The following is a 13,494-nucleotide window of genomic DNA, read 5'->3' as shown; positions in this document are numbered from 1 at the left end:
CTTAGTTGGCAGTACTCCTTAGGCCCTGGGTAGGGATGGAGCCTCACTACAGGCATCTGTGAGTCCTACAGGATCCTCCAGGCTGGAGACCCATAGGACTAGGATGAGCTGGGGAAGACCCCTGAGAAGCTCACCTGAGTTATTGATCCCCACTTCTACTTTAAAAAAATAGATAGAGTTAGGTAAGGAGAGACAGCAGGAAGGACAGGTTCTAAGCAAGAAAGAAATGAAGAGGGGTAGTGTGCCCTCAAAAGTCTCTGGGAAAGTCAGAGTTGCTAGGCCTTACTGAGCCTAAGTCTGTTTACTTAGTGAGCCTGAGCCCCTTGCTCACTGAACATGGGACCTCGGCTCTTGTAACCTGAGTCCTCTCGCTGTGCAAGAAGGAGAGATGGGTTGGGACTCACCTGGATCACCCACAGAGCCATCTTCCTCTCTACCCACAGGATGGGAGCCCTAGGAAAAGAAGAGACTTGAGCCCCGGGCAGGGTTACAGCTGCCAGGGCACTTCCTCTTCAGGCTTCAGAAGAGTGCCACCAAGGTAATGAGAGCTCAGTGGCCAGATGTGGAGGGTAAGTGGAGGACCTGATATGTTTACTTCTAAATCACTGCCCTCAGATGGGGAGCATCTGCAGCACTGGCTTCCTTCTACCAGTGTGCTAGGGTGCTGCTGAGCATGCCCCAGGGAACTGAATGGACCTCAGATTGAGGCTGGGCATTGGCTCCACTAGAGCTGGACAGTTGAACTCTCACCCTGGGCCAGGGTGGCCTGACCAATGGGAGCTGGGAGCAACTCACCAGTGGAACTCAGAGGATGAGCCATTGAAAGTGTAGTTATACTTCGTGCAGCCCCAGCTGTGAAGAGACAAAAGCACTGGCCCAGCCACAGACTTCCAGGGATAATGCCATGGGCTCAGAGTCAGTGGAAAGGCCCCATTTGCTCACACAGGGCCCACCGTATGCCTCAACTGGAACAGGTGCTCTAACACTGAAGGAGCCTCCCTGGCCTGCAGTGACCATGGCTCTCTAACCAAGAAGCATATAGAACACATCCCTGTCTGGAGATCTGGGCCCTGCAGTGAGGTGCTGCTCTGGAGAAAGTGTGGACAACAAGCTCCAGGGCCCCGCCCCTCCCAGCCACAGACGTTCCAGTGTGAATGCTTAAGCCCTCTGGAGGAGCTTCGTGAACAAGCCTGGATAATTCCTGAGAGTCCCAAACAACGTTCCTATCCTAAGGAGAAGTATTAAATGCTGCTCATCCCCAAACCACCTTGAAGATAAGCATATCTAAGCATCTTGGAACCAGCTGATGACAAGAAGCAGGACTCAACCAATATGCTAGCTCTGCTCCAGGCCAGACCCAACACCAGATTCAGTTACCACAGGGCCTTGCTGCTCATAGAACCCAGAAGGGGGAAGCTCCTAGCCATGCACTGACCCTCTCTCTCCTCTTCTCCAACTTCTAGACTCACCTTTCACCATCAACCACTCACCTATCCATCCTTCACCTCATCTATGATCCATGTATCCACCTACCCATCATCATCTCATCTGTAATTCATGTATCCATCCATTAATGCATCCTCTTGTGTCCAGTATCTCCTCGGCATCCTGCCTCCGAGCTATCCAAGTACCCATGCATCTAGCCATCCAACCATCTACTCGTCCAGCTGTATATTATCTGTCATTCACTCACCAACCATCACCCTAGTATCCATCAGCTACCCATTCCCTACTATCCCTGCTAGTGACGGTGACGAATGTGACAGATTTGGGTCCTCTAGGGAGGTGGAAGCTGAAGTCCTGAGCCTTTGGGACTTGGAAAAGGTAAAACAGACCCAGAAAAGTGTCCTGAGTCAGTTATGACCTCTGTTTCTCCCCAAACAACTATGGAGGCTCTTCCCTCCTCTGACCTGGACAGTGATGAGAGGTTTGTTCTCAATAGCATGGGAGGGTTTCTGGTCTGGGAACCCTAGTTTTCCTGAAAGTGACAACAAATGAAAAAAGGAACTCAGTAAAACGTTGCACACAGGCTCCAGGATCCGGCCTTCTGCCTGCAGATTTATGGGACCTCAGCAGCTCAGGCACTCAAACCCCAGGCTCTGACTAAGGAGACCTTTAGCATCTGAGCTTGTCAAATCTGCTGTTATGGAAATCAGAGGCCAATGGAGTAGAAAAGAAACAGGACTCAGTGGAAATAGCCAGCAAAGGGAAGGGCCAAGCACAGCATCCTCAGAGGGATGAGGGAAACCAGGAGATGAGGGATGCAGGACTCAGATTTGGGAAGCAGTGTCACCTCAGAACAGAATGGCGAGAATAGAAGGAACAGAGTAGGAGTCAGGAGAGAGAAGCATACAGGACCCCAGCTTCCAAGCCTCACAGGACACAATTCAATCCTGGCACCAAGGGCAATCTGGATCAGCCCAGGGAGGAGCCAAAGGATGCCAAGGCATCCCCAGGCACAGAGAGGCCAGTGGCTTTCACGGAAGACAATGGCACCCCAAAAGGATCTGGGCATCTCACAGCAGGCAGGGCAGTGGGAGAACCACAGAGAAGACTTCAGGGGAAAGACTGCCAGCCTCATCAGCTGGCGGCCTATACAGGAACTTGCTAGCAGACACTTCCTCTTCCTTAAGGAAACACACTGTGGCTGCATGCACAGCTCTACCCTGGGGGCCCCCGTCTTCACACCAACCCAGTTAACATCCTGGGTATGACTTTGGGAAAGGAAAGATCCACAAGGCTATGGTGACAGGGCATCTTGGGAGTCTGGTGACGTGTTGGTCACAAGTACAAGGTCTCATACAGATGCCTGTAATGCCAGTGGAACTCAATGGGAAGGCTCAGCCTCAGGACCCCGGCCCCAGCCCCACAGGTCACCCACCATCCAATGCCCTGGTCTGGGTTGTCGAGCAGGACACGGACGATATACAGCAGGCAGGTGAGGAGCTTGAGGGAGAAGTTGAACAGCCGGATTCGCAGGCCTGTTAGGAGGCGAACATCAGGGCAGAAGCATCAAGGAGCAGGCCTGCCCGCCCCTTTGCTGGGGGCTCTCAACAGCTCCCTCCTGAAGCAGTCCCGCACAGATCTCCATCCCTCACTTGTATTCCAGATGCAGAGGACAGATGTATCTGTACCAACCTTCCCCTCTACCCCCAGGCCAGACCCATCTGACCACTGATAAAGCACTGAGGCTTACAGTGCAGGGGCTTGGGGGTGCAGGGGCTTCGGGTACAGGGGATTTCCTGAGGCCACTTCACTCATGGGATTTGATTTAGGGGACTTGGAACTATAGCCTAACCTCCAAGCCCCTTCTTGCATCCCAGGTGGGTCCAGAGTGGCCAAGCTTAAAGCTGGGAAGGAAGAAGGCAGGGAAGCATGGAGGTGGGGATCTCTAGGGGAGGCTGGAGTGACAGAGGGGAGGTGACTCAGCTGGCTCCTGTGGATAGCCTAGCCCAGTATCTCCGGGTCCAGCATGGGGTCTCAACATGTTGGGCTCCCCTGGGCTTCCCTCTGCACATATAGGTGGGACATCTCCTTGGACTCCCAGCCCCTGCCCATCCCTCTCCACCCAGAGTACTCCAGGCCCCTGACTCACTGGATCTTTGGTTTTTGATGAAGAACAGCTTGAGCCTCTCTTTGAAGGTGTTCTCATTGACATAGAACTCCACCTGGACCCTGAGGGAGGAGAGGAAGCTGGGGCTTGGGGCCACGGGGTTTAGGCTCAAGGCAGGAGCTGGAGCCTCAAGCCAGGACCAGAGCCCCAAGCCCAACTGAGTTCTTTCAAACCACATGAGCAGAGAGGAACTTGGGAGGGACAATGTCCCTACTTTGGACCATCAAGGTCTGTGTCTAAAGCAGCCATTGGTCCTCACAGAGCTTCCCCTGAGTACACCTGCAGCCACTGGTCTGCCATCTGCTCAGCACCCAGAGCCCTCCGGGCTCCAAGGAGATCAGGGCTACAGCACCCAGTATTCTGGGCATTGGGCGCTCAGATCTTCTTAGTAAATGTAAGAGCTCCTAAACAGGAGCTCATAGTCATTATGTCTGGTGGCCTCTGGGGTTTGTGCTCTGAGGCCTGTAATCATTACAACCTAGAGGATGGTCAGAAGGGCCAGCAGGAAGCAGTCATGTATCAGCTGCCCCTCCATCAGTCTTTAGTCCTCCGTTCTCCACCTCCATGGCACCACACACAGGCTAGCCTCTGAGGTGCGGCCATACCCATGTTCTCTGAGATCCGAACATCACCCAGTATAAACAGCGAGTGAGCTGCTATTCGTTGCTCTCTGATGCCCCAGTGCCACACCCAGGAAGAGCCACGGGTTCACTGAGAATGACTGTGGCTAAGGGAAAGATAAGTCTCTCTTCTCAATCCACCAGCTTCAGACACAGTCCTGCCCTCCTCAGCTTCAGAAACATTCTGAAGCAGGAGATGAAACATCAGTGCTGACATAGGAAGGATGGAAGGAGCCTGAGTTTGGAGCCTAGACTCCTGTAGCATGCATGGCCAGCTTGTAGCATTTCCCCTGTGAGCTGGGGTGATCCTTGAGAGGACACAGGGCTCCCTGGACACATGGCTCCTACCAGTACATCCTCCCCAATAGGCCGCGATGCCTCTAGGATGGAATGAGGTTGGATGCAGCACCAGGGACCATAGGACAGTATAGGGTCACAGCTCAGAAGGGTAGAGGGACAGCGTGCCCGGCTTGTCTTGCTGCCTGGAAGGACCCTGCATGGAGAAGTTGCTGCCTCTCTGTAGGCAAACATCAGACAATCTGTTTCTACCATTTCCCACTCATTGTTACTATTTCCCGGGGAAGAGGGCACCAAACCCAGGGCAGGTAGATCTGAACATCCTTTTCCTCCGAGCAGGTACAGGTTCTGTCAATGTCAGTGCCTAGCTAGGACTGACTATTCCATCAGCCCCCGAAGTGTTTTAACTAGGCACTATCAGAGACCTGAGTTTGATCCCCAGGTCCCAACATGGTGGAAAGAGAAAGCTGACTATTCCCAGGTAGCCACCAATCTTCACATGCATGATACGGCACATGCCTGCCCCAACAAGCACCAAGGAAAAAGTGTAATAAGATAGTGGTAAGACACCAGTCAGCGTCCCCTCAAGCCTGCTGAGTGTAGCCCACGGTGTGCTCAGCAGCCCTGCCCTAACGTCCTATACCTGGGCTGGAGAAGGGCCTGCCCTAACGTCCTATACCTGGGCTGGAGAAGGGCCTGCCCTAACGTCCTATACCTGGGCTGGAGAAGGGCCTGCCCTAACGTCCTATACCTGGGCTGGAGAAGGGCCTGCCCTAACGTCCTATACCTGGGTTGGAGAAGGGCCTGCCCTAACGTCCTATACCTGGGTTGGAGAAGGGCCTGCCCTAACGTCCTATACCTGGGCTGGAGAAGGGCCTGCCCTAACGTCCTATACCTGGGTTGGAGAAGGGCCTGCCCTAATGTCCTATACCTGGGTTGGAGAAGGGCCTGCCCTAACGTCCTATATTTGGGCTGCGGAGGGGCCTGGGTCACAGTGGTTTTGCTGGTCACAGAATTCCCTAAGGGTTCAAAGGCCTGATCATCTTACTTGGGACAAGGTACCATTGGTGCTTGGATCCACCATGACTGGATCCACCCTGGCCCTCACAGCAAGCCAAGCTTTTCATAGGTAAGAAGGGGCCAGCCCAGTGCTAATGGCTGGTGTATCCCAGCACATCCCACTGTACTTCTGAACCTCACTTTACTGAACCCCTCACTGCCCCTCAGTACACCCTCTATCCCAGCACAAGTCCCCACAAGCCCCACAAATTACACTATACACCAGCAAGCTTCGTGCCCCACATTGTCCAGCACACCCACTATGCCACAACACAGCTCTGTACCCCAGTTTTTCCAGAACACCCCACCATGTCCCCACAGTGCCCTGGTATACATGCTATATCAGGTGTAAAACTGTACCCTACTCTATGGCAACACAGTTTAATTTTTATAGGGTGCTAGGAGCCCGAGGCCGGAGAGGACACTGCACATGAGTGACTCTGAAGGGTCAGCTGTGCACCTTCTCTTTGAAGGTGCTTGAGGCTAGGCGGACAGGCTGGATGGGGTTGGGGGGGCAGGGTAGTCGGGCGGCCTGAGGGACCTAAAAGCATGTAAGGAGCTCATGAATCCCTCTCCTGTCCACCCACCTCCTTTAAAATAAAGGCCTTAAGGGAGGGTTTAATCAATCCCACAGGGCCCTCAGCAGGTGGCCAAGACCTTTCTTTGCTAGGCAACAAGATGGCAGGCTGTCTCCATCTCTCTTAGGGCACAGACCTCTCTTAGGGTCAGCCTTTCTGACCCACTGTGGTGCCCCGTTATCTTTGGCCCTACTCCCATGCCATACCCGAAACGGGGATGATCACAGGAGTCTTCTACAATCTGCCAGATCAATGTACCAAATGCTAGCTGTCATGGGTGTGCCCCCAGTGGCTGGGGTGGTAATTCACTGCCCTCTGCTCTTTTGTGCCAGTATAACATGAGGAAGTATCCTCAAGGTGCCATGTGCTGGGAGTTTAATCCCTGAGGGACAGGAAAAAGAAAGGAACTACATACAGCTGTGGTGTGTGGAGGAGGTGTGCTGATGGGGTTAGGGTTAGATCAGATCACTAGGGGAGAACCCAGAGTCAGTCCTGGTGGCTTCATAGGCAGAGGGGAAGCTTAAGGGTCACAGGCTCACGTGTGCTCCAGCTCCTGCCATGTGGGATGGCTGTGACCATCTCAGCCTGTGAGACACCTATTTCCAGATGTGGACACTGGTTCTGACCTGAGCTGCACAAGCTCCTCTTTTACTCATCCAGCCTGTGGACTAACACACTTCCCTTGGGCAGACTTACCCATGGCTCACCCACCAAGGCTTGCTCTCCTCTCCCATCAGAGGCTGTCCCAGGACACACTGGGGAAGTACTTGTATGCTTTCCGTGAAGCTAGAGCTCCAACCACAGGGACCCTATGGGGAAGGACGGGAACCTGGCCCACCCTCTGTCCCTAGGCATTCTCATGGGACATTCCTGTTGTTTGTCCCTGCTGCTCCCCATGTGTCTGACCACGGCCCCTGGGTGTCTTGAGCGCCCATGGCTGCCTCACTCTCAGGGTCCTGGCCCTTGAGACCTCCCATCCTACTTGTCATCTTCCCAGCAGCCTGCGAAGATCAAGAAGCCACCAGGCCCTTTGCTGCCCACTGAACAGCCAGGAGCCTGTGACACTCAACCCTGCCTCTGCTGGCATCCTCACCCGGCTCCGGAAAGCTGACCTGGCTAATGACATCCTCTCTGAACCAGGCTGACCCTGACTAATGCCACCCCATGAGCAGAACACAGCCACCTCCCAGCAGGGCTGCCTATTGGGCTGACAACACCCATTTGTATGGATGGCCCCAGATGTTTCATAGGCCAGTGCCCACCTACTGCTTCCTGGAAGGCGTCTTCCAGGAGGAGCCACCAGCCTGCCTGGCTCTCTTGAAGTCAGAGCTCTACAATGCCAAGGAAATCAATGGATTCTTTTTTTTACTTTTAAATTTTAATGACCTGTGGCCATCCACTTCCTCTAGCACCACACAAAGCAAGGATTCAAAATCCTAAAAAGGATTCTCCATTTTACTCCAATCTGTGTCTAAGGCACCAGGTTTAATCTGCCCTAAGATGAAGACACAGCACATGGCCCTATGGGAGCAGAGGGCGTTTATGAATGGCTCGCCCCTCTTACGGTCTCTGCTCACAGGCACCTTTGGACCTACAGGATCTAGGCCTGAGATGGCTTTCTGGTGGCACTGACTTTGACCCCATGAGGGGTGTTGTTAGTCCTGGGCCCCATCCCCATACCCCCTCTAAGCTCATTCCCAAGGGACACATAAAGCTCCTGGGAGTCACAGAGTGTAAGGATTGAGGGCCAGTGCCCCCTGGGAAGCTGAAGAGATGCAGGGTCGGCCTCTTGCCTGTTTTTTAGCTTCCTCACTGGAAACAATGATGCACCCTCCCCAACTCTCCCACCCCCAGTATCACAGAGTACCTGACAGAGGCAACTGCTTTATCAACAGTGAAGGTAAGATATGTCCCACTTGTGTCCCTTGGGAATGAGCTCAGAGAGGGGATGGGGATGGGGCCCAGGACTAGCAATGGTAGATCGACAATGGTAGATCTGGGTCCCAGGAGCATGCCATAACAGGCTTCCTTGAAGAGGCTCTGGCTGCCCCAGTCTCAAAGTCTTTGTCACTTGGCCTAACTCTTAGCTGAAAATAGAGAGGTACCCAGCAGAGACCTTGGCCCTTGGCGACATCAATGCACATAGGAAGCAGAGAGGAGCTGAGGCTGTAGGTTCTGCGCTTAAGTGAACATTGTACTCATATAGGCATGGTGGCAGACCTGTATCCTGTCATCAGGTTTCTGCTGAAGGTATGGACACCACTGACCTCAGGCACTGTGATGGTTTCAATGAGAATGGCTGTACCTGGCCAGCTCCAGACAACCTGACCTTGAGTTTCTCTAGACTACCCTGCCATGAAGAAGGGGCTTATTAGGGTCAGGAGCTCTGCATAGGCTCACATGAATGCTTTGTCCCAGTCACCAACAGTTTGGGAAAGATCAGGAGGTGTGGCCTTGTTGAAATTGTTGAAGGAGGTGTGTCACAGGGGGCACGCTTTGGGGTTTTAAAAGCCCATATCACTCTCAGTTAGCTCTCTGCTTCATGCTTATTGATAAGATATAAGCTCTTATCTACTGCTTCAGCACCATGCCTGCCTGCCTGTTCCCATGTTCCCCACAGTGATGGCCATGGACTCCACCCCAATCAACTCTTTCTCCTTTAAGTTGCCTTGGCCATGGTGTTTTATCACAGTAATAGAAAAGTAACTAGAACCAGACATCCACCCCGGGGAGCCCATTTCTGGTCCACGGATTCTTCCCAAGGGAACCATTAATCTCTTTGTCTTCAGCCCAGGACAAGAAACATATGCTGGTCCTGGGAAGTGCTGGCCAACACTGCCAAGTTCCTGTCTGGCTGTTGGCTCATGTACTGAACAAGAGTGGCTTTTCCCATAAGCCTGCTTCTCAGGGCATGAGGACACATCTGTCCCTGAGACAGTCAACCCCTCCCTTGTGAAGCACTTACTGAGAAAGGGAAGAGTCCAGGCTGAAATCCTCCACATGAAGCCTGGAGACACAGAGTGGACATATCAACAAAGAAGGCGGATGGGGCTCCAGGCAGTATCTCAGAGTAATGGAGAATACCTGAAGTCCCCATACCCGTGACCTGTGGAGCCCCAGCCATGAACGGTATTGTCAGGGCAGGCAGCCTAGCATGCAAGGCAGGTGATAGCCAGGCCTACCCCTATTGGAGAAAGCAGCAGAGACCGCAGGTGCTGGCACATGCAGGCCCTGTACTCTGGCCAAAGGGAGTGACAACTACAGGGAGGACAGGACCCTGCCTTTAGCCAAGAGACAAGGATCTGCCTCTCTCCCATTCAGTGTTAAGGCTACCTCAGGCATCTTTGTGACCCCATGTCCAGCAGTGACCCTTACAGTGGCACCATAACTGAGGAAACTGAAGCCAGCTGTAGTTCCTATCCAGAAACTACATTTGGGCACAGTAAACCTTGGATGGCCTGTCCCTTGGAGCTGATAATTCTCGGGTGACTGAGGTGTGGACCTGGCTTACTCCAGACAACCTGACCTTGAGTTTCCCTAGACTACCCTGCCATGAAGAAGGGGCTTAGCATCAGGAACTCTGCAGTAGCAGTCTGTGTCGAGTGTTGACTGCATGTTGTCTGGGTCAGTCCTCCAACCAAGGACTTCAGTGAAGCCTCTCTCAATTTTCAAAGCAACTAAATTCCAGGTGAGGAAACAAGGAATCAGCAAAGGTCACTGCAGCCCTCAGGGGCAGCACCCTGTACAGCCTCTGTTCTGTGAGGCCAGAATCCTGCTTCATATTTCAGTATGCAGCCCCTCGTAGTCCCTGGGTGTGTCCACTTGTCAGAGTAGGGAGTGAGGTACCAGGGAGCCTAGGAAGGGGAGGGGTGCTGTATGGAAGATCTTCAAAGGAACCACTTGGTGGTTGGGGAGGATCCAGGATCCTGGGGTATTGTGGGGACCATGAGGTTCTAGACATGGAGGACAAGAAAGTCCCAGCAAGGAAGAGCCGAGGGATCTTCCTGAGCACAAGAATACTAGGGTGAATGCAGCTGGGGCGGGAGAGAGACTCTGCTCCCTGTAACTGGACTCACAGGCTGGAGGCTTCTTGGGAGAACATCAAGGCAATGTATGAGCCAGAGAAACTGACCTGTGAAGGCCCTGGCCTTTCGGGAGGTCACTGGCATATGATGGTCTGGGACAGATCCTGGGAATGGGAGTGTGGACAGGGAGTCTGGCTGGCTACTGAGAGACTTGGTGCCACAGAGTGTGAAGCCATGGCCCTACTGAGGTGGAGAATGGTAAGGAAGTAGATGATGTCAGGAGGTGTTAGGATAGGGTCTTTGGAGGGCAGGTTCAAGCAGATACATGTTGGCTATAAGAAGGTTGAAGACATAGACAGTCCTAGGGATTGGTCACAAAGCCAGGAGGTGAGGGCCTTAATCCTCAGGATCCTTGGATTTGGGACTGCCAGTAGGGACAACTTCTAGGACCATTTCTGCCTTCTGTCCCCTCCAGTTGTCCTCCAATCCTGGCCCCAGGGGCACAGCTCAGGTGTGGCCTCTGACCTGCCTGTGCAGAGGCTTGGCACCACCCTTCCAGCTCCTCCTCCTTGGGCATACAACTTCCTTACATCCTTCACTGGCTCAGCCAGTCCCTAAGGAAGCAGATGGGGCTGAGGGGGAGTCCACAGAGAGTACAGGTGGGAAGGTCTTCCCAGGGGCCCAAGTCAAGTGGATCCAGGAGCTAGAAGGGACCCTCGCACCTGGCACACTGAGAGGTTCGCTAATGGCCCAGCTCTTTCTAGGTTCCCAAACTTTAAAATAGATTCCCCTTTCCTCAGCTCACATTTCTCAACCATTCTAAGCCTCAGGAGACGGAAAAAGAGGGTTCAGGTTGGGTGGGGTGGGAGGGCCCAAGCCTGTTGTAGTTGTGAGAAAGTATGGTGTTTCAGGAACTATGTGGGAAGAGTCACATAACCAATGTGGACGTGCATGGGGCGATGAAGAGATTTCTCTACCTTGCTGCCTTCCTAGTGGTGGAGAGGCCCCAGGCGCTGACTTCTCTGGACAGCAGTTCGGACTTAGAACAGGGGCCAAGGCAAGTCACAGGCCATGATCTTGCTTGGAAACTTCAACAAATTCCTAATGGGTCAGTCTACATCCTACATCATCGTCCCCAGCTGGGACCTGCCTTGGCTCCCAACTGCTCATCACAGCAGGTGTTAAGATGCCAGCTGCAGGCTCGGGTGCTACCTGGGACCAGTTGGGTAGGCATCTCCCGTCTCTCTGCTCTGCAGAAGGAGGTTGGCAAGGACCTGAGGATAGGGGAGAGGCTATCCTTGTTAAAGAGCAGCAGCACAGCTTGTGGTCTACGGGATCAGCCACATGCAGAGGTGCAAGTGGGGGAGGGCTTCCTGGAAGAGGTGGCCACAGCTGTGTTGTACTCTGGGCTCAGACGAAGCCTGGGCAAAACTGCCTGCAGCCCATCTCTCACGGGACCAGAGTGGCTGGGGAGGGAGCTTCCAGGATCACTGGCCCACCATGTCCATTAAGAGGAGGGAGAGGCCAAGAAGGGTCCATTCCCAGGCACCTTAGCAGCACTAATTATCCTCCTGCCTGAGCTGCTCATCAGATATGGGAGGCCCCTCAAGAGCCATTTCTGGCAAAGAGGAATGGGGTAGCAGCAGCCTTCCTGCATGAAAACCAAGAAACTGGTGCAAATGGGGGACACAAAGGAAGAAGGGGGTGCTGTGATCACCTTAGGCCAGCCATCTGTTGGCCCAAGCCAGGGCCAAACCATCAGGCTTGACCCACCCAGGGGCTTCACCATCCCTCTGACCAGAAAGCCCTGCCAATTCTTGTTCATCCTTAAAAGCCAGTGCTCAGAAGTTGATTGGTCTAATCCCATTCAGTCCTGCTCCAATCGCTAGCAGAACGGGGCTTCGAGCTCACGATGTGCCCACACCAGGCCAGGTCTGATTCATTTCCCCCCAGCAGCAGCCAGCAGGATTCTTGGCACAAGCAGGTGATGGCTAGGGATTCACTGCTGCAGAGACCTCAGTGCCCTCATCCATAAAACCCTGCCTGGAGCTTGCAGGAGGATGAAAAGGGTAGGCTCCCTTCTGCAAAGGCCTCCTGCATCCTGGTTGCCCACCTTGCTGGTACTCAGCAATTCCATACCTTTACTGTATCCCAGACAGTTTGCTATCAAGCCTGCTTGGGTTTCTGAGGTGCTTACCTCTCCTTACCGTCCCTCCTCAGCCCACTCCAGTGGGGCTTCCTGGAGCTCTGTGCTCCAGGGCCACCTGGGCTCAGAGCCCGGGTCATTTTTGCAAGGCCCTAGGTTCAACCTCTAAGCAAGGGGCCCCCGGGTCTAAGTCTCCCCAAGCCAGGCTTCAGGTAAGGGGTGGTGGGTTGCCAGGACGCCCTCTCCCGGGCTACAGGCAACGCCAGGCGCCAGGCGGGGGAGCAGAGCCCGTGCTAAACAAAATGCGAACGATGCGAAGCCCCTCCCGCGCAGCCGCGGGGTCCTGGTTCCCGCAAGTGTCCCTACCTCTGGCCCACGTCGCTGCCCACAGAGCCCCCGCCGCGAGCCGGCAGTAGCGGGCTGAGTCCGTGAGGCTCCTCAGGGGCTGCAGCGCCGGCTGGGGTGTCCCCCGGACCCGCCTTGCCCTCGGACGGCGAGCGCGGCAGCTTGGCCCGCGCCATCCTGCGGGAGCTCTTGGCGCGGGTGGCGGTGGCGGGGGCGGCGCCGGGCGCAACCACCGCGCACCTCACCCCCAACGCGCAGAACAGTGGAATGGTCCAGAGTGGGGAGGGTGTCAGCTTGGCTCCCCGTGCACCAAGGTCGGCCCCAGGCTCTTGTCCCAACCTGGATGCCTCTGGGAGGACGCAGTTCCAGTGTACAGCTGTCTTATCCCGACTCCTACCAGAAGTAATAGTAATGGTGATAACGGTCATTGCGCTGAAGAGAGGGGATGCAGGAAGGGTAGCATAGCTCATGTGGCCCTTGGTAGCTCACCTCCAGAGGAAGTTTGATGGAGAGAGAAGATAGCCATCTCTGCTGGGCATGTACCCACATCACAGGGTACTCTTGTGTGTCCTGGGAACGTTTTGCTCAGGATGGCAGGAAGCCCAGAGCTCCACCCATCCTCTAAGCCCCACCTCAGGGCCTCACAGAGTGAAGCGCGGGGGGTGGGGGGGCACTCTTCTAGTCAGATGGGAAATGCTAAGTGTGTGCCCATTCTCCCTGCTGCTGATGTTTAGCTCCTCACCCTCCAGTCCTATCCCGGGGTTGTGAGGGCCGTTACTGATGGCTGGGTTGCACTGGGTCCCCATCCTAG

General features: G+C 54.4%; 1 protein-coding gene across 10 annotated transcripts in view; it reads right to left on the bottom strand.

Moving 5' to 3' along the window:
- The window catches only part of Kcnt1 (potassium sodium-activated channel subfamily T member 1), a 36,679-nt gene extending 23,426 nt beyond the window's left edge, over positions 1-13,253 (bottom strand). For 9 of the 10 annotated variants that reach the window (XM_031369371.1, XM_031369374.1, XM_031369375.1 and 6 more), the window contains exons 1-5: positions 12,705-12,942; positions 3,596-3,675; positions 2,882-2,981; positions 796-852; positions 405-453 (exon numbers count right to left, since the gene is read on the bottom strand). In XM_031369371.1, coding sequence (XP_031225231.1) covers positions 405-453; positions 796-852; positions 2,882-2,981; positions 3,596-3,675; positions 12,705-12,859 — 441 coding nt within the window. In that variant the 5' untranslated portion in view covers positions 12,860-12,942. Of the gene's footprint in view, positions 1-404; positions 454-795; positions 853-2,881; positions 2,982-3,595; positions 3,676-12,704; positions 12,943-13,172 lie in introns of those variants that run through there. The other variant, XM_031369378.1, reaches the window with a different exon arrangement.
- Positions 13,254-13,494: the final 241 nt, after the last annotated feature.

Source organism: Mastomys coucha, unplaced genomic scaffold (assembly GCF_008632895.1).
Source record: "Mastomys coucha isolate ucsf_1 unplaced genomic scaffold, UCSF_Mcou_1 pScaffold15, whole genome shotgun sequence".
Lineage (NCBI taxonomy): Eukaryota > Metazoa > Chordata > Mammalia > Rodentia > Muridae > Mastomys > Mastomys coucha.
The sequence above is the reverse complement of the archived record's forward strand: the minus strand, read 5'-3'. Positions and strand labels throughout refer to the sequence as shown.